The sequence below is a fragment of the Pollicipes pollicipes genome, unplaced genomic scaffold, assembly GCF_011947565.3.
Source record: "Pollicipes pollicipes isolate AB1234 unplaced genomic scaffold, Ppol_2.1 Scaffold_4219;HRSCAF=4965_pilon_pilon_pilon, whole genome shotgun sequence".
Classification (NCBI taxonomy): Eukaryota; Metazoa; Arthropoda; class Thecostraca; order Pollicipedomorpha; family Pollicipedidae; genus Pollicipes; species Pollicipes pollicipes.
Window position 1 is genome coordinate 799,455 of NW_023596448.1, and position 24,580 is coordinate 824,034.

The 24,580-nt window shown below is 52.1% G+C and overlaps 1 protein-coding gene, 1 long non-coding RNA gene and 1 pseudogene across 4 annotated transcripts; 1 reads left to right on the plus strand and 2 right to left on the minus strand.

Moving 5' to 3' along the window:
• Positions 1 to 1,806: 1,806 nt before the first annotated feature.
• Positions 1,807 to 6,457, plus strand: LOC119095651 (uncharacterized; annotated as a pseudogene). Its single transcript, XR_005093932.1, has 4 exons — positions 1,807 to 2,379; positions 3,198 to 3,770; positions 4,151 to 4,299; positions 5,371 to 6,457. The product of XR_005093932.1 is annotated as an uncharacterized LOC119095651 (transcript).
• Positions 6,458 to 11,010: 4,553 nt separating this feature from the next.
• On the minus strand, positions 11,011 to 16,105 carry LOC119095654 (tryptase gamma-like). Its single transcript, XM_037218517.1, has 6 exons — positions 16,017 to 16,105; positions 15,448 to 15,544; positions 13,581 to 13,717; positions 12,252 to 12,336; positions 11,865 to 11,978; positions 11,011 to 11,337 (listed from the first exon to the last, which is right to left on the minus strand). Exons 1-6 carry the CDS (start codon positions 16,103 to 16,105, stop codon positions 11,011 to 11,013), a joined length of 849 nt encoding a protein of 282 aa, XP_037074412.1.
• Positions 16,106 to 20,155: 4,050 nt separating this feature from the next.
• Positions 20,156 to 23,456, minus strand: LOC119096068 (uncharacterized). Of its 2 annotated transcripts, none has more exons than XR_005093996.1 (3): positions 23,320 to 23,456; positions 22,787 to 22,930; positions 20,156 to 20,519 (listed from the first exon to the last, which is right to left on the minus strand). It is a non-coding gene; the product is annotated as an uncharacterized LOC119096068 (long non-coding RNA). The 2 variants fall into 2 exon arrangements; XR_005093997.1 differs by lacking the exon at positions 20,156 to 20,519 and adding an exon at positions 20,825 to 20,861.
• Positions 23,457 to 24,580: the final 1,124 nt, after the last annotated feature.

Sequence of the window (24,580 nt, forward strand, 5' to 3'; positions counted from 1 at the left end):
TATAAGCGAACGGCTAACTGAATCTTGCGTTCATTGGCGATAAGCCGCTCTGGCCAAAGCTTACAGGTGGAAAATATGTGAAATGTTTTTGGAGCTTTGGAAACTTTTGTACGAGTTTTATGTCTTCATTAGATTGAGCCTTACAGCCATGGTTTAGTGCAAGCAGCTTGCGTGAGAGAAACTGTTGCGTTAAGCAACCATTGTTGCAGTAATGAACGTAGGCCCACTGGAACGCCACAGTGCTGGCGTTGTAATGTTTGCCCATATTGGTTGATAACCACTGCTCGCACCTATATGCTCATCTCTTAGATATTCGCAATGGTGATGCGCATGAGGGCAGCGGTAAGAAAAGAAGGAACTTGATTTTAATTGCCTGACAAGTCATTTCAAAATAATATGCATGCTACATCTAGCCCCTTATTTCATTGCGTGTCGTCATTTCCTCAAATCTAATTTTGTTGTTTGCCCAAGCGAAATGATGATGGATGCGGAGATGGATGTTACGCTGCATACATTCCAGTATCTCAAGCTTTCTACAACCATTGCTGATCAGATGGCGCTGTTTTCACATCTCATTTTTAGCCTTATTCCTGTGTGCAGTAAAGAGCCAAAATTCTCTTCTTATAGCTCCCGGATCTACCCGGGCATTTCACACGCACCCAATGTCGGAGTGCAGCGAGCTAGGTTGTGGCTCACTCTGGCCTGCCTCGGTCTGACAAGGCCCAAGAGCCTTGAGCGGCATGCTCGCCTGATACCGTGCGTGATTTGTTCCGCCATGCTTCCTAAAAACCGTTTCTGAGTCATCTCTGGAGGCTTCAGGAATCTCAAATATTGACAGATCAATGCCAAATTAGCTTTTCAGACAGGTTAATCAGTCTCAGAACGCTATTCAAATGTCGCTTGAACAGTGATAAACGGCTGTCTGTAGCAGTCTGGAAAGCATCTGTGAAAACAATACCAAGGCTCATTTGAACCAATCTGTGAGAACAGAATTCATGATCCCGGTCATTTTCTCGGTTTCGAAAATGTCAAAAAGGGTAGGGAGTGGGCGTAGCTCCCAGCATCACGTAAACAGTAATACGCGTCCCACCAATCCATGGCTAAGAACAGCATGTCATTGTCAGTGGTGGATCGGGAGCCCTGGACATCTGTATGACCTGAGGTGTTGAAAGGTCATTTTGAAGCTCTGCGCATTGGGCGGAGCAGACAGAACGTTGCAGTATGAACTTTTTCAATAACGTCGGTGAAATAACGTGGCAGGTGCCTGGTTAATTGTTTTAAAAATCCACAGCAAAACTCATTCTCTGCTTAAGTCAGTTGTACGTTTTGACCTACTGCGTCAGTGTCATGGTAGGTCAGGTAATCGCAGTTCACAAAGTCACACCGATATTGCTTCCAAACGAATGCAAGGAGTTGTGGTTTTCGACAGTTTCACAATATATGTGCAGGACATGGAATATATCCGCGTTTAGATGCCACACAAAAACGACCAGGCATCAACTCAGACACCGTGCTTCTCATTGAGCTGAAATCTGCATGGCTAGATTCAGTCCAGCTGGCAACTCTGAAATTAGCCCACCAAATACGACGTATTACGGTCCAGTCGCCACCGAGCTGCCCCGACCTCTACCACCTGGCGTGCTAGGAGTTAAAGCATCTGGTGATGTACTCCACGAGCGCTACACCAATTGTGTGCCTTCCAAGGAAGCACAAACCGTCAAAGTCACTGATGACTGACGTGGTTTGTACGTTTGTGACTTTGTTCCACTCACCACATCTGATCCTATTCGCAGGTTCCAGCGCAAGATGCGGCTCCTCTCCCTGGCCCTGTGCGTGGGCCTGGCGACAGCGTTGCCGACCTATCAGGACGCCATCAGTCATCCAGCGCCACCGCCGGTCCTCGTCTCTGGCAGTCTGGGCGGCCAGCTCAGCCAGCCAGCCAGCCAAGACCATGCAGGGCAGGACTCCGACGGCTGCCAGGCGTGTGCCGGCAATGGCGTGGGCGTTCAGCTGGATGTCGGTGTGCCGTCCGTCCTTCTCGCCTCCGGCGGAGGTGTTCTCTCAGGAGACGGTGAGGGCGGCCTCGCCTCCATCGGAGGTGTTCCCTCAGTAGGAAGCGGGATCGACATCTCAGCGCAGGTCGGCGACGGCAGGGTCGTGACCCACCAGAGCAGCTCGTCAAGCAGACAGTTCTCGCAGTCGTCACACTCCTCCCAGACGTCCTACTTTGTCAGCTCGGGGGGCGATGACATCATCGAGATCGTGGTAGCGCAGGCCGCCGACTACGGCCTGGAGGCGTGTGCTGCGGACCTAACCGAGTCGGCCAAAATCATTGTCGAGGAGAGCGGTGAAAAGGGTGAAAAGGAGGCCGTTGCTGCAGTCGGCGACGGAGGAGCGGCTGCCTCTTCGTCTGCTCGGGATGCAGCTGCCTCGTCGGTCACGGTTGGAGTTGCGGGAGACGGTGCTGCCTCCTCTTCGTCCGTGGGGGGTGAGGAACATGGAGCCGCTGCCTCCTCAGCCGCTGGTGGCGATGGAGCTGCCTCGTCCTCGGCTGCTGGTGGTGGCGCTGCCTCGTCTGCCGCTGCTGGCGGTCTGGAGCTTGGAGGTTCCTCCTCTTCGGGCTGCTGGTGGTGCCGCTTCGTCTGCTGCTGCTGGTGGCGAAGAACATGGAGTCGCTTCATCCTCGGCTGCTGGTGGTGGCGCTGCTTCGTCCGCGGCTGCTGGTGGTGGAGCAGCTTCATCTGCTGCTGCTGGTGGCGAAGAACATGGAGCCGCTTCATCCTCGGCTGCTGGCGGCGCTGCTTCGTCTGCCGCTGCTGGCGGCTTAGAACATGGAGCTGCCTCGTCCTCGGCTGCTGCTGGTGGTGCCGCTTCGTCCGCTGCTGCTGGTGGTGAAGAACATGGAGCCGCTTCATCCTCGGCTGCTGCTGGTGGCGCTGCCTCGTCTGCCGCTGCTGGCGGTGAAGAACATGGAGCTGCCTCGTCCTCGGCTGCTGGTGGTGGCGCTGCCTCGTCTGCCGCTGCTGGCGGTCTGGAGCTTGGAGGTTCCTCTTCTTCGGCTGCTGCTGGTGGCGCCGCTTCGTCTGCTGCTGCCGGTGGTGAAGAACATGGAGCCGCTTCATCCTCGGCTGCTGGTGGTGGAGCTGCTCGTCTGCTGCTGCCGGTGGTGCCGCTTCCTCTGCTGCTGCTGGTGGTAGAGAACATGGAGCCGCTTCATCTTCGGCTGCTGGTGGTGGAGCTGCCTCGTCTGCCGCTGTGGTGGCTTAGAACTTGGAGCTGCCTCGTCCTCGGCTGCTGGTGGTGGCGCTGCTTCGTCTTCGGCTGCTGGTGGCGGAGCAGCTTCGTCTGCTGCTGCTGGCGGTGCAGGACAGGGAGCCTCTTCTTCTTCAGCTGCCGCTGGTGGAGCTGCCTCAGCCGCTTCCAGCGGTGGGGCATCGTCATCCACCTCCGTCAGTGGCGGGGAGATCTCAGTCATCGAAGACACTCACGAGGAGATCATTCAGGACTGCATCTGCGTGCCGTACTATCTTTGCAAGGGAGGTGACATTATCACGGACGGCGCTGGTCTGATTGACATCCGCTTCGGCCCCGCAGAAGGGGAAGGCCCGAAGTCCAACTCGCAGTGCAAGAGCTTCCTGGATGTTTGCTGTAAGGTCCCACAGTCCAAACCACTGCCCGAAATTGTGGAAGAGCTAACGGAGGAGGAGTACGTGCCTTCTTGCGGCCACAGAAATCCGGAGGGCATTCATGTGTCTCTGGAGGGCTTTAAGGTGAGGCCAGGTGTTGTAACTTGCGGTAAACTACACGACAGGAAGTTTAATTCGGGATCCAAAATCATGTCTGGTATATTTTTCAAGAACACAACGCACGCCAATGGGGTAATAGTTCAGCTTGTAGTGTGCTTCCCAGCACGTCGTCTGTAGACGCTTGAAGTTTTTTTCAAAGCTTGGCAACAACTAGACATTAAGAGGTAGGGCCAGGGTGATTGCCCCGACTTGATCGCTAGTATTCTACTCACGTATAGAATGCAATTGTCCAAATGAAGTCGTTTGTATGTCTGCATTGTCTCTAAATCGACACTTCGCTAGATCATCTCTCCAGTGACAGCTCTGTGGAGTTTTTTTTTTAACCGCGAATCGCCCTGTTCCAGGAGAGTGAGTCCCAGTTTGGAGAGTTCCCGTGGATGGCGATTATTCTGGAGGAGCAGCGTCAGGGCGGTAAACGTCTGGAGAAATACCTGTGCGGCGGCTCTCTGATAGCTGATGACGTCATTCTGACTGCTGGCCACTGCGTGAACGAGTGAGTCTGCATGGATCTGCTGAGATCGATAGCTCGATATCGATATCGATATGAGATCGATAGAGATATGAGTGGTGGCGGGAACTGCAGGGCAGCGTGATCTCAATGCAGGGATAAATGCGAGATGTTTAATATGGGGGTGTTCTTCTGACAGATTTGCAGACATTTCCTGGAATGCTGCGGCTTACTGTGACACACAAGTGATATGTGTCATGCTGCGAATACCACGGATGCATGGTCCGATGCGTGTATGCATTTTTATGTCATTAAGTTTGCATCTCTTGTTTTTATTACACCCCAAGCGGGTACGTCAATAATTTTGCGTAATCGGCGATAGCTCATTGCACTCATCATCGACCAAAAGCTCAAAAGAGCCATCAACAGTTTTTAGGAGATTTGATTTCGTTTTACCTAACAGCAGTTGTTGAACATTATCGCCTTTGCTCAAGTTTGTCATTTTGCAAAGATGACGCAACCTTACCCTCATGCCAGAGTATAGTTCGACGGCTTACAACCTCACCCAGCCGTGTGGAGGCCGGGTTTTATCACAAAGGTTGTCATTCTGTCAAAATTCTGCTGCAAACTGAGAAGCTAAACGGCATGCGACCAGTCCAGTAGCCAAGGGTGGGACTGGTCTGGGACTTGTGTTGCGACTATGTCGCCCCCACCACACACACACGCTGAAGGTAGCGCGACCCCTGGGGTAGAAAAGTTGGGGTGAAAAAGGGGGGGGGGCAGAAAATTGTAGTACTTCTTCGGCAGTTTTTAACGCCCCTGAGATTTTCAAATATAACAAATGCTCCCCCAAAGCACCAAAATGCGATGTCAAGCACAAAAACGTCTCACAAATAAAAAGCAGGTCGCTGATAGCGACGAAGCGGGCCAACTTGGCTGAAAGTGCTCCTATGTCCTAATTTTGCCCCCCCCCCCCCCCCCCCCCCTGTGCGAAATCCTGGCCACGCCTCTGCATTTAACATCACGCTGTCACACACACAGGCGAACAGGCATTGCAAGATTCCCCGCCTTTCAACCACTGTCTGCACGATGCTCATAACTTTGGTACCATTTCAGTAAGCGAGCTGGCAGTATCGTAGTCCGTCTCGGCGACTGGGACACCAAGCGCGAGACGGAGATCTTCCCGCACGAGCAGTTCCACGTCAAACACATCGAGGTGCATGAGGATCTCAACCCGCGCACGCTCTTCAACGACGTAGCGCTGCTGTTCCTGGACGGCAAGGTGACTCTACAGCCGCACATCGACACCATCTGCCTGCCGGAGCCGGACGAGGACTTCGACTACGCGCATTGCGTGGCGACGGGCTTCGGCCGCGACAAGTTCGAGGGCGGCACCTACCAGAACATCATGAAGCAGGTCGACCTGAACATCGTACCGCACGATGCGTGCCAGACGAAGCTGCGCACGACGCGGCTCGGCCGCTGGTTCAAGCTGCACGACTCGTTTACGTGCGCCGGCGGCGAGCCGGGCGTCGACACGTGCAAGGGCGACGGCGGCTCGCCGCTGGTCTGTCCCAGCAAAACGGATCCCAACAAGTAGTCCAGGCGGGCATCGTGGCCTGGGGCATCGGCTGCGGCGAGGGTGGCGTGCCGGGCGTGTACGCCAGCGTGCCGAAGCTGCTGACTTGGGTGCAGGAGAAGCTGGCGGCGTTCCCAGCCAGTGGTCTGCCTGACAGGCTGCAGCAGCAGCATCAGCCAGTGCCCGTGCAGGTAGTCCAGACGCCGGTGCAAGTGTCCCTGCCACCGCCACCGCCACCGCACACGCTGGTGTCCACCGGCTATTAGAGCGGGAAGAACACCACAGCGGGCGATACGATCGGAGATTGCAAGAGCTGAGACAGCCATGGCGGTGCTAAAGCGAGCAGGTGGAAAACGGCGACAACGAAGCAGTGGGGCATGGAAAATAATCGACAAACGTCTCACACTAGATAACTAAAAATCTTAAGAAAATGGAAGGCGAAAGGGCGATCAGACACGGACGATCTGTTGCAAGCTGCAATTTCACCGGAGAAACTGAGCCTTAATTACTCATTTCGGCTATCGTGGTAACAGACGACCCATGTTCAGGGTGGTCTGAAAAGTTTTACCTTGGTCTTCCCCGCTCGTGTTAGGTAACGAGTTGAATAAAGCGCGTTTTGTCGTATCCGGCGTTTGTTATGCTCCCGTCCATACGTGAACATCACCGGCCAGAGATGTCAAACCTTCGCTCTTGTTATACGTGAACATCACCTGCCAGAGATGTCAAGCCTTCGCTCTTGTTAAACACACCGTTACCGCATGCCGTCGGCGACTGCGCATCCCCGTCTGCTCCTGCTTAACTGCAAATCGAACGATTCCCGTCTATGATGTGAGGTGTATGTTGAGGACAGCAGGCGCCGTTTACACGACACTCTGTACAGACGCCGCATGCCCCGGTCTCATGTTTACACTTACGGCCAGGCTGCCATGGCAACGCGGTGCACAGCGGGGCCGCACCACTCCAACATATACACTGGTGATACTGCAGCACTTTCAGCAATGCAAAGGCTAATCGGATTGTAAGCATCCGGCCTGCGATGGCCGCCAGAGCAGCCCCTGCCTGGTTTTAGCAGGCGCGTGGCGCGCCAACACCAGCGGCGGTCGGACAGGCACTGGACATAGCTCAGATCAATATTTACGACACCCTCAAGCAGAGAAGTAGGAGCCGAAGGGGATCATAGGAGACAAGCTGTGTCAAAGGTGGCACAGGCATACAGTGCGAAGCTTTGAACTTACGCCAATTTATGTTTTGCCTGATGAAAACTGATAAAGAATGTCAAGCACACGCAGGTGCCGCAAAACGGGACGCTCGTCTTCCATTGGTGTAACTTTGGAAAGGGATGAAAAGCGTGTGTTGATATCATATCGTAGCAATATGAGTTATCTTCAAGTTGCAAATCTATTCTTTAATCTATTGCAAATATGCCACAAAGTATACGATGATATTTTCACTAACTGGCTTTTGAAAATCGCATGCTACTGAATGCGAGCAAGCCCGGGGTTTGAATCAGCGTTGCTTGCATGCTTATACAATCTTCGGCTAGAGCAGCCAGACGAGGCCTGGCCCAGTTTTGTCCAAAACTGTAACCGATTGATTGAAACTGATCCCTTAGCAGCTACAGAGCACAGCTTCGTGCAGTTTCAGCAGCAAGGCACCCAGTTCTGCAAAATTTGTTCGAAATTGCTCAAAATGTTTGATAGAATGAATATGTTGTTATTTCCAGCATAGATTCCAAGCTCCCGTTCAGATCAGTCGGTCACAGCGCATGTGCTTCGATTCACCCAAGCATGATGGCGTGTGTTCAAGCCGCTTTTGGCGTTTACGTTTTGCTCTGGACTAGGATGGCCAGCGGCTGGTTGTACCAACTGCGCTACCGATCAGGTGACGTCAGAGGGCAGGACTGACCGTGCCCAGAATCGCGGCACGTCAAGCTTTCGTCGCCAGATTGCGCCGCTGATCCGGGGCATTACGATCGAATGCTGAGGCCAGAGCGCGCCCAGCAAACAGTTCTTTGCGTGGGTGTTGATTCAAGAAATCCATCCAATCAAAAGGTTTTACTTTTTTAAAGTGACATGACCTGTCCGAAACATTGCCGTCTGGGCAGAACATTCCCTCGCCCATCTCTTTGCCACGGGGAAAATACGAGAAAAAATATCCTGAGCCGCCTGCACGAGCTGTATAACTCGGGTCAACACTGCGGCTACGTCTGGACGGTTCTGTGCACTGTCGGCACAAGACCAGCCCATTTCGCCAGATCAGGAGCAGAGAATCATCCTGGCGAGAGTGTGGGTCTATGGCTGCACCTGTTCACGACAGATCAGGAGCAGAGAATCATCCTGGCGAGAGTGTGGGTCTATGGCTGCACCTGTTCACGACAGATCAGGAGCGGAGAATCATCCTGGCGAGAGTGTGGGTCTATGGCTGCACCTGTTCACGACAGATCAGGAGCAGAGAATCATCCTGGCGAGAGTGTGGGTCTGTGGCTGCACCTGTTCACGACAGATCAGGAGCAGAGAATCATCCTGGCGAGAGTGTGGGTCTATGGCTGCACCTGTTCACGCGAAAAGCGCAAAGCGCGAGCCGATTTTTGGGGAGTTTTGCAAGCTATATGTGAATGCTCAGCTCATTGGTCATGTTTGCAGATAAAAGAAATCGAAGTTAAAACGCAAAGAGATCAAATCAAGCAGCCTCTTCATTCTGAGGCATCTTTTCAGCTGTTTTAGATATGCTGGCAAATTTCCAGCACTTGTGATGCGACGACGGACGTTACTTCATAACTTAAATATATATATCTATATATTATATATATATATATATAACTTACATATATCTTATATATGGACGTTACTTCATATATTTTCAGAGGACCAGGGCCCTCAATGCTGATTTGACCTGCTCTCCAATGTATCTCTGAGCCCAACCCTCCGATGAATATTAAAAAAAAAAAAAATACTGGACCAAGGAAATGCAGAACATTTTCCTGAAATGTCCGCGGGCTAGATACCCGAAAACATTGCCTATTAGTTCCATGTTTATCTGGATCACGTAGTTTTCTGTAGGGACTGATATTTTTGTGCTATTTCCAATTCCTTTACATGTTTTGCCCGCCTGCAAATGTTGCCAGGTTTTTTCAAGAGGTAATCCCTGGATTGGGACATGAACATCGACTGCAATATATGGCAGCTTTTGAGTATGTCGAAGCTGTTTTTTTTTAAGCTGTTCCTGCTTTGTATGGATTTTTGACTGAGATAGCCATTTTTAAGATCATTGATTTTCATGACAGCCTTTTCCCATTGCTTTTGAGCAAGACAGACGCAAACTTGTGCGAACTATTTCGCGACGTCCAATTTACTGCGACCATACTGTCTTGAGATCCGTATTGGCTTTTACTGCTCATGAAATTTACCCGGGATTGTTGAACCATGATCCATTGCTGCATAGCAGGGTGCCAGGTGTTCAACTAGTAGTGTGTGGGCTCTCCGTAAACGGACGTTTTCAAGGCGTTCATAACACCGCTCACAAACGCTACGTTTTGTTTGTCTTCATGCAATATCATCGGAGAGAATTTACAAGAGACCCTGCATCTACAGCACATTCCTCTCCATAGAAAATGCACCACAGGCACACTCTTCGCTAGTCTGCATGGGTTAGCCCCACTCCATTGTGCATAACACTTGTCGTTTTGGTTTTCCAGACTGCCTTCGAGAACGATAAACGAAACGTTTTTCGGTGGCAAAAACATAACCGGACCGTCTTAGTAAGATATTTTTGGTGAAGTAAACCCAATTATAAACTTCTCACAGCTGCATTTCTGACATGGGCTTGCAATTACCAATCTCTCTTCCGCGCACCGATCTTTGTCGCTCTCAATTTCAGCAAAATCTTTGACATCAAAAACTGAAATTCAAGTGACCAAAATCCGGAGGGAAATCAGGTTTTGGAGTAGGTCAGGTCAACCCTATCGGCTGCACCCTACACCCACCCGAGCTTTGAAAAGTAATACCCCCACTTGCTACCAATCTAGCACATTCCGGAAGCCAAACTGTAGCTGGGTCAGGTCGCGTCAGGTTCATGTATCTTCAGGAAAGGCCTGCGCTCATGGGTTTGCTTCTACGCGCAGGACGTCGCTGCAATCTCCCTGGTCTTTATGGCTTATGAAATTCATCTATTAGCTTGCTTTGTGCCAGTCAGTCAGTCGTGCTATATGAGACTGCACCAGAACATCAAGAGAAGTCATCCAAGTTACGATACCCAACCCAAACAGCGTTGCGTTGCTGCTTTGTGAAAAATCGGTACGAGCGAATGACTTGTAGTGGTCACATCTGCCGGAAGACAGCAAAACCATATCCTGAATATCGGAAGATATCAAGACCATATGCCATGAGTAGACCATACTATGATCGGACCTGGTCTGTTCTTGACCTAACTATGACCCTTGTGAGCACCATTACATGCTTTTGACGTGCAAGAAAACATCCTTCCAATCATGGGCTGCTTAATGGCGTAAGTTGTTCAGCGCATTTGCGAGGAACATTATGCACATCGATAAAACAATAGTTATAGCCTTAGTCCTCAGAAAAAAAACCAGGAGAATGGAGAAACACATCTCTCCGAGGAGTAAGGCTATTACTACTGTCTAAGCCGCCTAATAACTTGGAAATAACCTGGTCTGTTCCAGCGGAACAGACCAGGCTAGAATAGCAGCCACCAGGCCTCAGCGGTGCTGCAGATAACGAGGCCACCAAATCTAACAAGAGCTAACTCGGACTCAAACCAACTATGTTCACAGCCGACTTTGAGCCGTCGAGACTTGAAAAAACACACTCCAAAATCAACGGCACACTTACAGTCACATGTTCCCCATCACAGCAAAACAACTTCATGCACATCTACATATGGCAGAAACATGCTCACAGTTCGTATGCGCACATCTTTTGCTACGAAGTGTTTTCTTTGCTTTTCTCTCCTTCATTTTTGCTTCTTGCTGTTTCTTGGACGTCTACGTCCACACACGGGCTGTCCACGTCTACATCCGTTCGACCTCAGCAGCTCTTACCCATCACAGTCTGTGTGCGCTCTTAACAGACGCCACGCTGGGTAAGCTCGGCGGCTTCCAACCCGCCTTTGACACCCATACAGCCCGATCCGACGCCCTTCTTCGCGCGACTCCCGCCAGCCTACGCCTGGACGAAGCCGAAGTAGCTCTCGAAGTAGCGGAAGTGGTCGGTCACGTGGAAGTCGATCCAGCGGTAGAGGGGCTGCACGCGCGTGTAGATGCCGTAGCGCAACCGTCTGGGGCAAGCCTCGCCCCAGACGGCCACGCCCACCAGCCGGTGCTCACCGGAGCGCAGGTCAGCGCAGGTCAGCGGCGACCCAGCACGGCCCCGCCCCCCACGACACGGCAGGTCCGGGTCCGTGCAGATCAGGCCGCTGGCCGGCGCCAAGAACGGGCTGTAGGTCGAGGAGCTCAGCGCGCGCTGACATGACGGGCGCGGCACCCACGTCTGCCGAGCCAGGGTCAGGCGAAGCTGGGCTGGCGGCGGCGCTGCAGGAGCGCACCAGACCGGGGGTCAACACTGGCTGCCCATGAGATTGCTGGTTTTTACCTTTGCAACGGGCGCTTAACCTAGTTTTATGGCGCTCACTGGCACTGACACAGCAAAATTTCCTCCGGAAATTTTGGTGCAGGTGGCATCATTCAATCGAAAAGGTCTTCAAATGTCACAATTTTGCCTGCAGGTGTTCGCAGAACACATAGACAACCTGATGACGTTCAAAAAACGTTCAAGTTCAAGCACAGAAGGGAGCACTCTCGCACCTTGCTACGAGCGGCTAGCTCGTGCGGTGAAGGAGTCTTTTAGTCCGTGAGAGAGGAGAGAATTCAATCGTCCCCTGGATGAGCGACTTGGCCTGACGTAGCAAGCCACTGACCGTGCCAAGGAGCTGCCCGCTGCTGGATGTCATTACCGGCGGAGAGAATTTTGAACGTCGCGATAGTGCACCGCGTCGACGCGGCTTCCCCGGGCCGCACGCAGATGGTATCCAGGCCTGGACGTAGCGTGGCGGAGGAGTTGAGGAAGAGGAGAGCCACGTCGTGCGTGCCCTGCTTCCAGCGGAACTTCTGATGCACCACCACCTTGCCCACCTGGCGAGGCGCGACACAAGTCAAGCAGTGGTGGAGTGATCATGATCGTTGATATTGTTTGTAGACACCACGAAGTGCTTTACAAACAATACTTACGTCAGGTCACGATGTTCAGGGACTTAATGTTCTAGCCGCCCGGCGTATCGCCACACAGTGCATCTCAAGGATCTCGCCGACAAACGATCCTAAATTTATGAGCAACGAACTACCCCGCAAAGTCGCATGTGTCATGATTCGCAATAAGTAGCCAATCCGACAAGAACAAGCACTCACCTGGAGTTCCTGGAAGGACTGGCTGGAGTTGGCCAGTGCACCGTTCCCTAACCGAACCACTAGAAGCGCCCTCTGGCCTCCAAGGCTGAGGACGAGGCAAGAACGGAGGGTCGTTCGCTGGCATGGCTTCCCACCTGGCGTTATTCAGCGGAGATCGCTATTCGCTCTCCATACACAATCGGGTAGGAAATCGGGTGTCGTGTCATTAAGACATGTTTTCGTTTTTTCCTAACCTGGCAAGGCGTGCGTTTGCTGTTGCATTTGGATGGGATGTTAATATCTCGCTGCAATATGACACTTAGGAATGTGGCATGTTCGTGAATTTGGCGCCTCATTTATTAATTATTTCAGGGAGCAAGCATGTCAATGCATCTATCACCTAGCTAGCTATCTGGTATGGTACCAATTTTTTTTCCGACCCAAACAGCAAGGGAAAGAGACAAAACGGCTGACTCCTCTGACAATGCTGATTGTCCATATTTGCATACTTGAGACAAAAGCGTGAGCACATCAAACCAAAATCAGCGAAAGCTTCAGCTCCCTTGGATCTCCACCACTCCGTTGTACACCACTGACGCTAAGCACCGGACGCCGTCTTTTGCGTGTTAACACGAGCCGTGACTCGAACGGTATGCATCCGGCAAGAGGCAGCCGTGTGGCGGTAGGCGTAATGCCGAAGAGCGCGAACAAAAAGAAAACACAGAGGAATTACTCTACTCACTCGTACTTCCGTCCAAGGCACTGGACACATTCGCATACACTGGTCGCATAGCTGGGGAAGTGTACAAGCCTGCACACTGCAAATGGCTTAAGATCCGCCAGAAAGTACGCTGACACCCAGGTTATGTATACAAAAGAAATGTCATCAAATTCGGTGGGCTCAGTGGTTAGAACGTCCGCTCCATGGTCCGTCCTAATGGCTCAGTTGGTTAAGGCGCCTACATTGCGATCCGCTCACTCGTGGCGGGGTGGGGTCGGGTCGCTTTAGGCGCTCGCTGATCGCCCTTCACGGGCGTGGCCTGCGGCCGTGCGAAAGGTCAGATGACGTCAGAAGGCAGGACGGGACATACCGAGCATTCCGGCGCGTTAAAAAATTTTGCCACCAAGTACTGCCATGGACCCGGAATTGCACGATCGGATAGAAGCGTCAGAGCTCACACAACAAGCACTGCTTAGCGTGAGCTCTGATCCGAGAAATCCATGCATCTAAGAGTTAAGAGCTCAATGTTTACAAAAATACACATGACAAGAAAATCAACTCGCGCACCATCCCACTGTGACATTGCGCAGCCATGCCTCCTGTCTCGCTATGTGACACGCTTTACTTACCCGACCACGCAGCGCGCAGAAGTGAGTACCACCTGTCTGTGGATCAGTGCCCCGCCACACACGAACACGTGACCGGTGGGCTGCTTCAGCAGCAGCGCTGCTGCCCAGGGTGCGCTGCCCGCGAGGCTGCTGCCAGCCTGGCGACATCAATTAGTTGATAACAGCACTTCAATTGAAAGAAGCCACCAATTTTTTCAACTAAGCTCAGCTAGTGCAAAAGGCTAGGCACACGACAATCATCACTGTGAGGTTGAAGTCGATCAGACACCAATAACTAAAAATCGGGTTTGGTAACAACAGCTATCACGTATATATGATGAGATGCGTCAACCAAGATAAGACCTGACGCTTGTTTCGTTGGTTCATGCACTGAGCTGGGATCATGACATAAAAAGCCTGAAACAAAGAGAAAATGTAGTTCTCAGAATCATGTCACACAAGTTTAGAAGAAGCCAGTCTTACTACACAAGTGTGTTTAACCACACATTCGTTTCACATATAATTAATTCCACATTCATAGAGGATTTAGACACCCAATTGTCCGCTGGCAGAAGCTGTTCGCATTCGGAAGCCCGAGGTATCCTGGCGGGATCGCCCGCCTTCTTACACTACGACTTTGCACTCGTTCTGCCCACCTTCCGGCGTTCTCTTCGTTTGAACTCTATGAGGCTACTTCCGCAAGTTATGTTTCTCCCTATCACAGAGGATGTTACCAGAAGGGGATAACCATATTGTGACTTGGAATCTCCCAGCACGTCCCGCGCGTAACCCTCTAAGCCCGCACCCGAGACCAATCTTTGTCAAAATCCCTCAGGTGGTGGCTGGCTAGCTACACGAGGGCAGGTGACAAGTACAAACGACACCGGCTGTGCTGTGATGAGGATGGGACATCTTTTTGCACAACTCCTGGATCAGGCGCGCCAGCAGTACTGCCGGTTCATACAAAACAGTACAAGTGCAGCATCGCCTGCCTGTTTGCTGGGGACCGCCCACACGATTTACACCGTACTTCTCCAGTCCGCAGCGGGGATGTATATGTAAGAACTGCAATCCGCAGCGGGGATGTATATGTAAGAACTGCAACCTTCAAAACAAACCTCGGGGAGTCCATCAGCGGTTACGTAAAATAAGAATTGAAATATATAGATTCCTCCAGATAATGCCAGACTTACAGACAAACCTTTTTTATTCAAGGTAAGCATTTTTCCTGAATTAGCAATGCTTCATTAGCGACTAAGTGGTTGTCATGCTTTCTTCAGCCGCCTGTATAAAAAATACGCGATATATGCAAAGAGATGCTGCACCAATCCCAAACCAAAACACTTCTCCGCGATCCTTACCTCGAGCCAATGCATGTAGAATGCTGCCCCCGACCCCCCCCCCCCCATCCCATCCCCACGCACTACCCCCGCCTTGTCCGTCCTTTTGATCTCTTGAAAAGACACCTCTTTCATTTTTTTAACGGTGGATATACCACATGTCCGCAAGTCGTGACTCTGCCCCCCCCTTACAAGCTCCGCGTTTTCTCACCCATTCCCTATTGAGACCCTGTTTTCTTCTAATGCTACACATCGTATCTCCATTTCATGCTGTGAATCAGCGCCTACTCATGTGTCTCGCGGTTCTTCGCCTTACCATGCTGCGTCTCAGCACTTTCCTACAGACCCACGCCCTCTCACTGGTCCCAAAAATGGATTCCTGTTGGGATTCAGCACCTTCCTACAGACCCACGCCCTCTCACTAGTCCCAGTAAATATATCTCTATTGGGACTCAGCACCTTCCCACAGACCCACGCTCTGTCACTCATGCCGCAAAGGGGATTCCTGCTGGGGCTCAGCATCTTCCAACAGAACCACGCCCTCTCACCTGGTTCCCCTTCAGCCGGCCACATTTGGGCGTGTAGACAGCCGTCCGCGGGCAGCAGACGTGGGCGGCGCCACAGCGGAGCGCCCGTCGACCTCCGCTCGGACAAGCCGCCGGTGGGCGACACACGCAGCCAACGCCGGCGCGACCGTACAGCGCCGTCACATTCACCACCTCCACCTGGCCCGCTGGCGGGGGGCGCCCATGACCATGGCCATGACCGCCCCTTGGTGGGACCGGAGGCGACGGGAGGCGGCGCGCCGCGCTGCTCCTGTTTGCGTGGGCGTGGCTGCGACGCACAGGAGGGGGCGGTAGACGGTGCGTGGGACCGCTGTGGGTTCCGTGGGCGTGGCTGTGAGGGACGGGAGGACGCGGTAGACGGTGCGTGGGACCGCTGTGGGTTCTGTGAGCATGGCTGTGAGGGACGGGAGGGGACGGTAGACGGCGCGTGGGACCGTTCTTGGTACCGCGGTCGTGATCGTGAGGAACGGGAGGAGGCGGCAAGTGGCGTGCGGTGCCGTTTCTGTTTCTCTGGCCGCGATTGCCGGCGGCGCCAGGGTGGTGACCCTGACCGTAGCCAGGCCAGCGAGCGGTAGGAGAGGGCGGAGAGCGACGCCGGGACCACCAGTTCCCAGGTCCGAGATACGACCACCAGAACCATCTGTCCTGGCGAAATGTCGCAGGACTCGGCGTCCTGGACGATCCACCCCGCCGACCGCCGGTACGTGACACGTTGTGAGCCCTCGAGGTGTTCGTCAGGGACCTGGAGCCCGGAGGCGATCTGTTTTGGTGATTTGTTTTGAACGAGGGTTTCGCGTCTTGGAAATGGATCTGCTTGGGGTCCTTGGTTGGATCGGCTATTGGTGGCGCCTTAGGCGGCGATGTGGGAAACACGATCGTGCCTTGGCTCGATCCACCACCGCCGGCCGAAGGCGGCAGTGACCTTCCAACGTTGACAGGCTGCAGTCTGGTCAAGGCTGTGAGTCTGCTTGACGGGACCACATTTTCACTAATGCTCATGGAGACGTTGCTGACTGGTGCTGGTACTGTGATGCTGGTCGGTAAGAGTGATGATGGGTAGGGGTTACCAAGGTTGGGGAGGGTCCCATGACAGGACCCAAAGGCAACGAACAACAAGAGGGGACGAAGCACAAGGGTGCTGGAGCCCACCATCACGAGCGCAAGCCAGCCAAGCGAGACCTCCAGAATCCTGCACGACATCTCCGCTCGGCTGGCCCCGATGGGAGTCGCTTCTCCTGCCTTCGAATCAGGATAGCCAGCTGCAGGTGTGAGAGAGTAGACGCTTGTTGCACTGACCCGTGGAATGCACGCCAGACATAGGAGGTCACGGCCTCGCCTTGCGAGCGATGGAAGTGCTTCTCACAGGCCACCACGCAAACAGTACACCAAACCCTACCGCCTATCGGGTCCGATCATGCCGGGGCCTAGTGCTTAGACCGACACTGGAATCGAACTCGAACGTCTCGCGGCTGCGCGTGGCGCTCAGGGGCTCATCTTTCGGAACTTAGGTCCTCTCGTCCCTGTGCCTTCCCGGTCCCGACCCTGCAAGGTCCTGCGTCGGCTGTATATTACGTCCTCTGGGTATCGAGACCTCCGGTCAAGGCTTCCTCGTGCGTCTGCCGTCTCGTATACCGGAACCCCCACGCGTCCGGTTTTCTGCACACCACGTCTTCTGCCACCCACAGAGGCGGCGGGCAGCGCCCTCTGCCGGACGGCTCAGGGCCGCTCCATCGAGGCGGGAGGACGAGGCACGTCTCAGGGTCGCTTCGTCGAGGCAGAGGGAGGACGAGGCACGTCTCAGCACCGCTCCGTCGAGGCAGAGGCAGGACGAGACACGTCTCAGCACCGCTTCGTCGAGGCAGAGGCAGGACGAGACACGTCTCAGCGCCACTCCGTCGAGGCAGAGGGAGGACGAGGCACGTCTCAGCACCGCTCCGTCGAGGCAGAGGGAGGACGAGACACGTCTCAGCGCCACTCCGTCGAGGCAGAGGCAGGACGAGACACGTCTCAGCGCCACTCCGTCGAGGCAGAGGCAGGACGAGACACGTCTTAGCGTCGCTCCGTCGAGGCAGACACGAGAGGAAGAGACACGGCGGACGCCAGTGACGTCTCACCCGGACCGGGGCTAGCGCAGACAGGACGCGCTGCGGGGAACGGCCGCTGTGGACGGTGACCTTTGACGGCCGACGCGCCATGTCACGGATGTCACGCGTCATCTGTCAGAGATGTCACGTCAAGGGATACGGTCGTCGCGGCCGAACCAAACGGCGGCTTTGGACTGGGCCCGGGCCCACTGAACGGAGCATACGAATCTACGCGTTTACAGTTGCACGGTTTGAATGCAGTTACGATAGCGCAGGGTTTACCGACTAGGGCTACTCACAAATGACAGGCAAATGAAACGCTGATGGAAAATTGAAACATGTGTGACCATTGATCACAAATGGCGCGAATGAGAGCTGTGTAGGCTGCAGCTGCGTTTTACGAGGCCAGAGGGGGAGGCTGTCATGTCAGGGGCCTCGTGCCGGGACGAGGTGCCAGCATGTGTGGAGCAGCGTTTTACGAGGCCAGAGGTGGAGGCTGCCATGTCAGCGGCCTCGTCCCGGGAAGAGGCGCCAGCAGGCTTGGGGCAAAATGCACCCAGAAACAAAACCGGCCAAGCCTTGACTCTTATCAGATGTGCCAGATGGCAGGCCTGACGAAATGATAAACTGACCTGAACTGGCCTCACCTGATCTGACCTGGTTTCACCTTGTCTGGCCTGACCTGACGGGACATGATGCGGCATGACGTGACATGTTGATAACCTGGCCTAACGGGACATGATGCGGCATGACGTGGCATGTTGATAACCTGGCCTAACGGGACATGATGCGGCATGACGTGACATGTTGATAACCTAACATGACGACAGCTCTAAAAACGACGGCTGTTACCACTCGTTAGCTGAAAGTGACGAAAATGTTTCGATTTCCGGAGAGCTGTAAGACTTCAACACGCTTTCAAATGGCCTGTTAAGTCTTTGGGACACAGCAAGCAAAAGCCAACACGATTTATGCATTTGATAATCGTTTGCATGTCAGAGTATAATTAGGCATACAGTTACTAGATGTCGGTAGTACCGCTGGGGCTCCATGTTCTCCGGTCTTGTAGCTGAAAATGAGAGCGGGACCCGGTTGACTACGTGCGTTTTGTGTAGTGGAATACTCCCAAAGCGGCAAAAGTCGGCAAACACTGTTTTGGAAAAGCAGTGTCCCGGGTAAACAAGCCAGCAGAGCTTGAGAATTTCATAAGACTAGTAGCCTACTGATTTTACTAACAGCGCAATGCATGGGGCACCTGAGTGGAAATGGTGGAGCAATGAATGCATTTTTGAACTGTCGGACTTTATATGAGTCATTGTAAACATTCGCTAAGCCCCTTTTTACTTCCGTAAATTCAAAGGATTTGCAAATAGAAGGCTTTTGTTTTACGACGATCTCCGTGACGCAGCCAAACGCGCCAACTGTTCCAAGATTTGGCTGCGAATCATGAGTTGAGGACTTTGTTACCAGTGACGGTCCGAGCTAGTCAACCCATCAGCGCTGACGGAGGACTCTCTTACCAGTGATGGCCCGAGGAGTCAGTCAGCCCATCAGCGATGGCCGATGGCCGAATAAGGTCAAACAAGGTCAAATTTCAGGTTGGTTTCCAGAGTGCCCCCCGAACCTAGATAACTGTTTCTAAGCACAAGGTTACAAGCTCATTTAAGGTCAGTGATCTTGTTTGACCTTTTGAAGGTCATGATGACTAGAATTATACAAGACGGCCCTGAGTTTTGCATTGGAATGAGGAACAAAGATTACCTGTGCAATAAAACAGGTTGGTTTTGACCTTGGTCTGACCTTCATACCTGACCTTGGGTCAACTTAATTCGCTCATTCTATACTTGTGTTGCCTAATAAAGTATTTAAAAGATGTGTAGCTTCGTCAAACACTCCGCTGCTGCATCAGATTAAACGATTCCCTAGAAGTTGACTTTGCTGAAACCATGGCCTGATTTTGACCTGCCATAGGCCAGTAACCTTACAAGGTACACCTAAATTTTGTATACCAAACGTTTTGCTATTTAATTGTGAACAGCTATCAAAATTTGGCGCAGCTACTCCGCGCCGCTCGGAAATCATTCTGGAAAAATCTTCGGGGGGTCAATTTGACCCCCACCCGAGCGCGTGTTAACGCCTGATTTCTTCAGTTTATCGACTCCACAGTTCGAACAGAATTGATCTCGCGATGGCGTCTCACTTCTAGTCCAGTTAAAGAATATACAAATAAGAATATAGCAAAGAAAACCGTTTTTCTCGTTATCCCGTTGGACATATCTGGTGATTTGTTGAGGGCCTTTTACCATCAGATGGCCTCTTTTCAAGCTTGTGCTCCCTCCTCTTGTTAAAGTTTAGGCTGCGACCCTAGCCTTGGCGACCACTGAATTGTTTCGCGTTTTCCCCCCTCTTCGGCCACCCGTTGCTTCGGGAGTTCTCTCTTCACCTCAGTTAACCACATTACGGCTCCATCCACGCGTCAAGGATGCACGGTTGGTATTCAGTTGGCCGCATTCTTTCGTGCTCACAGTCATATCCATCCACAAAGTTGTGGCAACCGAAAGACTTACTTTATTTTTTCGTAAGCGAAATTTTCAACAGCGCGCATGCAAAAGTGCGAAACGGGGTAGAAGGCAGTTTCCATGCACTCAGCTCTTACGTCGCTGTTTCATCCAGGAGTGCGCTGGTGCACCGAACACACAACGGTCCAGCATTGTCACATGCATGTGTACCATGCACCTTGGATGCGCCTGGGATGAGACTAGAGGCAAACACCGGGAGCTGCTAAACACAACACATTCGGAAACAGAAAACGTGCAGGTTGGTGCACCAGCAGCAATTGTAGTCATCTTCCGGCCGAATGGTGGTCGTCGCATGGGCCAGGTGGGATAGGCTGGTCAGGTAAACCAGGCCGGTCAGGCTAGCGGCCGCCGCTGAAGAGACCCCCAGCAGCAGAGACAGCAGAGCCAGCAGCTGGAACAGAGCACCATCAGCGGCCGCCGCTGAACAGAGCCTCAGCAGCGGACAGCAGAGCCAGCAGCTGGAACAGAGCACCATCAGCGGCCGCCGCTGAACAGAGCCTCAGCAGCAGCGGACAGCAGAGCCAGCAGCTGGAACAGAGCACCATCAGCGGCAGCTGTCGAACAGAGCCCCAGCAGCGGACAGCAGCGGCAGCAGCTGGAACAGAGCACCATCAGCGGCAGCCGTCGAACAGAGCCCCAGCAGCAGAGACAGCAGTGGCAGCAGCTGGAACAGAGCAGCATCAGAGGCAGCCGTCGAACAGAGCCCCAGTAGCAGAGACAGCAGAGCCAGCAGCTGGAACAGAGCACCATCAGCGGCCGCCGCTGAACAGAGCCTCAGCAGCAGAGACAGCAGTAGCAGCAGCTGGAACAGAGCAGCATCAGCGGCAGACGTCGAACAGAGCCCCAGCAGCGGACAGCAGCGGCAGCAGCTGGAATAGAGCACCATCAGCGGCAGCCGTCGAACAGAGCCCCAGCAGCAGAGACAGCAGTGGCAGCATCTGGAGCAGAACAGAATCAGTGGCAGCCACGGCCTGGTGGAATATACGGATGCAGTGCAGCGGAGGGAGCATTTGTGGGTTTATGTGCTTGGGCAAATTTGATCGCAATTGCTGTGATAGAAATATGTCGTTCGCGTTCTTGGGGCTTCCATAACTTTTTGACGACGCACTGTGCAGTATGGGGCGAGAAAAGTGGCAACAATATACAATTTTCTTTCTCACTTTTGAGTGGCTTTAAGCCCCAAATGGCGCCAGACCTCTTCGGAAACCTAACAAAACAGGCCTTATTAACGAGGATTCAATCCATGTCTTATAAGGGCCGGTTGACGGAGGTTAAGTGACGTAGCGTTTGTGCGCCAATTCACAATGCATTGCTATGGGTCTGGTAAGGTGGGGCAATGACAATCGGCAAAGTTCACTAGTTTGTAATAGCCTAGATGTTAAGTGATTGCGATCAGCGTTAAAAACCGCAACTGTATTGGGAAGACGTCGGCTACATTGAAATAGGCCAAATACTTGTCTCCTTTTCGTGACGCAATGTTTCACAACCTAGGCTAGGTGTTTTAATCGAGACCAACATCGAAACGTGTGGTATTAGCCATTCCGTTCGATTACTCACTCGCTCGTTGGTCATATAGCTTTGGATGCAGAGTGATCAATGAATGGTCTATTTCTCTCAAATGTGCAGTTAGTTTTACGTCTTCATCTGCGTTTGTTCAGAAATCTGACGTCATTATTCCGAACACATCCAGACGCGGACGTATCCTTGGTTTGGGCAATAGATAGCATGACCTTCTGCGCAAACCAGCATGGGCGGAGGAACGGGGGCTTCGTAAGTGCCATGGTACACCACTTTTTGAGAATGATGAGCATTGACCATGTGGCGACGCGGGAGGGAATCCACTGCTAAACTAATATTAATATTCTGAGACGCTCCTCCGCCTGTGCACATCAAAGTACACACTTTTGCCAATACGATTATTCTTCTTCTGCCCACGTACATATGCCAGGCTTGTGATACTAGGATATCGAGCTGAGAAAACAATGAATTGATTTTGATCAGCGTTCTTTGGTTTTGGATTAGGATTGAAATTAAATTGGACCTGTACCTTTTGGAATTGATCTGATTTTTGTGGAGGGTTATATAATCACGACATTTAGAGTGCAGGAAGATGACGCTTGTGCAACGGTTCCGGCGCAAAACTCTCATTTCCAACAGCGTGAATTGCGAGAAATGTGCAGTTTTGTTGCTAACTTCATGATTCCGCAGATGGTCGCTGCAACAGTGTCAATTGCCTTCTAAATGGCAAAGACCAGGCTGCTCGAAAATGAATCCGTTAAGTATGGATGGGAATAAAAAACGTCAAGGTTAGACCCAAAAAACCTGCGAGGTCGCTTTTAACAGAAAACAGTGACACAAGTGACAAGGCAGGGAACAAAATGCAACAGTCATGGTGCGCTATCGTTAGATTTGATAGTGTTCACAAAGCACCAGTCATTCAGAAAATTAACTGGCAACAATCGTCGCCCACACAATATTTAGCCCATGAGGAACATTCACCACCAGCAACACATCCACGCGATGCAGTGGTAGAACACTCCAGCCAATATCTGGTGTTAGTCATAAAATACAAATATGTGCTCGTGGCACTTTACTTACCGAAACATGTGCTCGTGGCACTTCACTTACCGAAACATGTGCTCGTGGCACTTTACTTACCGAAAGCGTTTTGAAGCGCATGGTTACTCAGTCGTGTGCTTTTGGTATGCGTTGAATCTGATGATCCTGAATGTGATAGTCGTGGAACGCTCGGACGAGATGACTTTATGCTGTCATCTGTCAGAGACTTGTTTCGCTTTTGGTCTGAAAATGTTTGATTCGCACATTTATTTGTCTGGTCATTTATCCAGGTCAGTACATTGCAGTGCAGAATTACTGGAAGAGACATCCTTTCAATTCATCAGACGCGCAGTGACCGGCGACATTAATGTGACATACCAAGTCCTTTACCCCACCTTCCGTCGTCGCCACTGGAGGCTTTGCAAATCGTAAATCTTCTTCAGAGCCAATCAACGCGACCTCTCAGAGTCAGAGTCATAAACTGCCCGTGTGCACTGCTCCCGGGGTGGTCCTCTCTTCCACAGTCACGGTGTTTTGGGCCCGGTTAGAGACATACTAGGCCGACATCCGCCAGCATATCAATGGCCAGATTGTCTACGAATAGCTTTGAAGCGCGAATGATCACCACTCACCAGATTGATGAGATCCAAGCATTCAGGTCAAGCCCTATACACTGCCAACCCATTGCTGGTGATGAATTTAAGCCAACTTAAGTAATTAAAGTCATTCAAAAATGTAAGGTTTTCTGGTGCATGTGCCTAAAATTTATGTACGGTCATAGGAAAGGCGACACTCTAAATTCCGAATGCTATATGAGTTGAGATAAATCACGTGACGAATTGTTTACGGCACCTCGTGTATCGTGGTGTTCGCACCCAAGTGAAGTGAATACGCCAAGACGCATGTGAGCACCAGTTGCAGCCCTGGGCACATATCCGGTCAGGCCAGGTCCGTGCTGTTCCCAGATCTGGTGACTGATTGCACTGCCCGAGGGGCAAAAGGTCATGTTTCAAAAGGTTATCACCCTTATCGCTACGACACGCCGCTGCGCGAAAACAAAACCATGGCAGCCGTCGGAAAACAGCTGTCTTAGTGAGTCGTCCTCCGACGGCTGCCAGAAAGCATATCGAGAAAACATCTCCACGTTCATAACACGCCCAGTCTGACACTGACAGCATCGCAGTATTGTGTTTGCACGCGAAATAAGCTGCTGGGTAATTTAAACGTAGAAATTCGGTTACCGTTGCTCATTTATCTGGAGAAGACGTGATATGTTTGCGTTTCTGAAGTGCCAGCGCTGTAAGTGTCAACGAAGCCCACACATTACAAGCGTGTAGAAAACTTATGTCAATAAAAAAGTTTCATAGAAACTTTATGTTGTCGTCATTCCATGGGACCTCAAATGGAAGAAGAATATATGTATAAGAAGTACTACCTATGAAATAAAGACTGCTTAGAAGGCTCTGAACTTAAAAAGAAAATCAGCACTTAAAGGGGTCATACTTTATCTTTAAACGAGGTGAATGATGGGTGATCTCCGTTGGGTACCTTTAGGAAGTACCCAAAAACCTACTCCTGCCTAGGAATAATACTTGAAGAGGTTCGGTCTACATTTGGGCTTCAATAGAAAACCTTAACAACTGAAGTAGTAAGATTCTGAAGACGTACCATTCCTTACTTCTTGTATTCTTCCGCAGGGTTAAACCGAATAACATGTGCTGTTTTGTCGCCTGATCGTTGGCAAGGCTAAAAAGGCCGCCATTTTGGCGACAAACGCGGGCCCACACACCCGCGCCAGATAATCGACGCTTTCAATCCGAAAAATCGATTTTCAGCGCGCCCGAGACGGACGGGCCTCGCCAGCTGACGGCGCTGCAGGTGCGAGCGCCACCT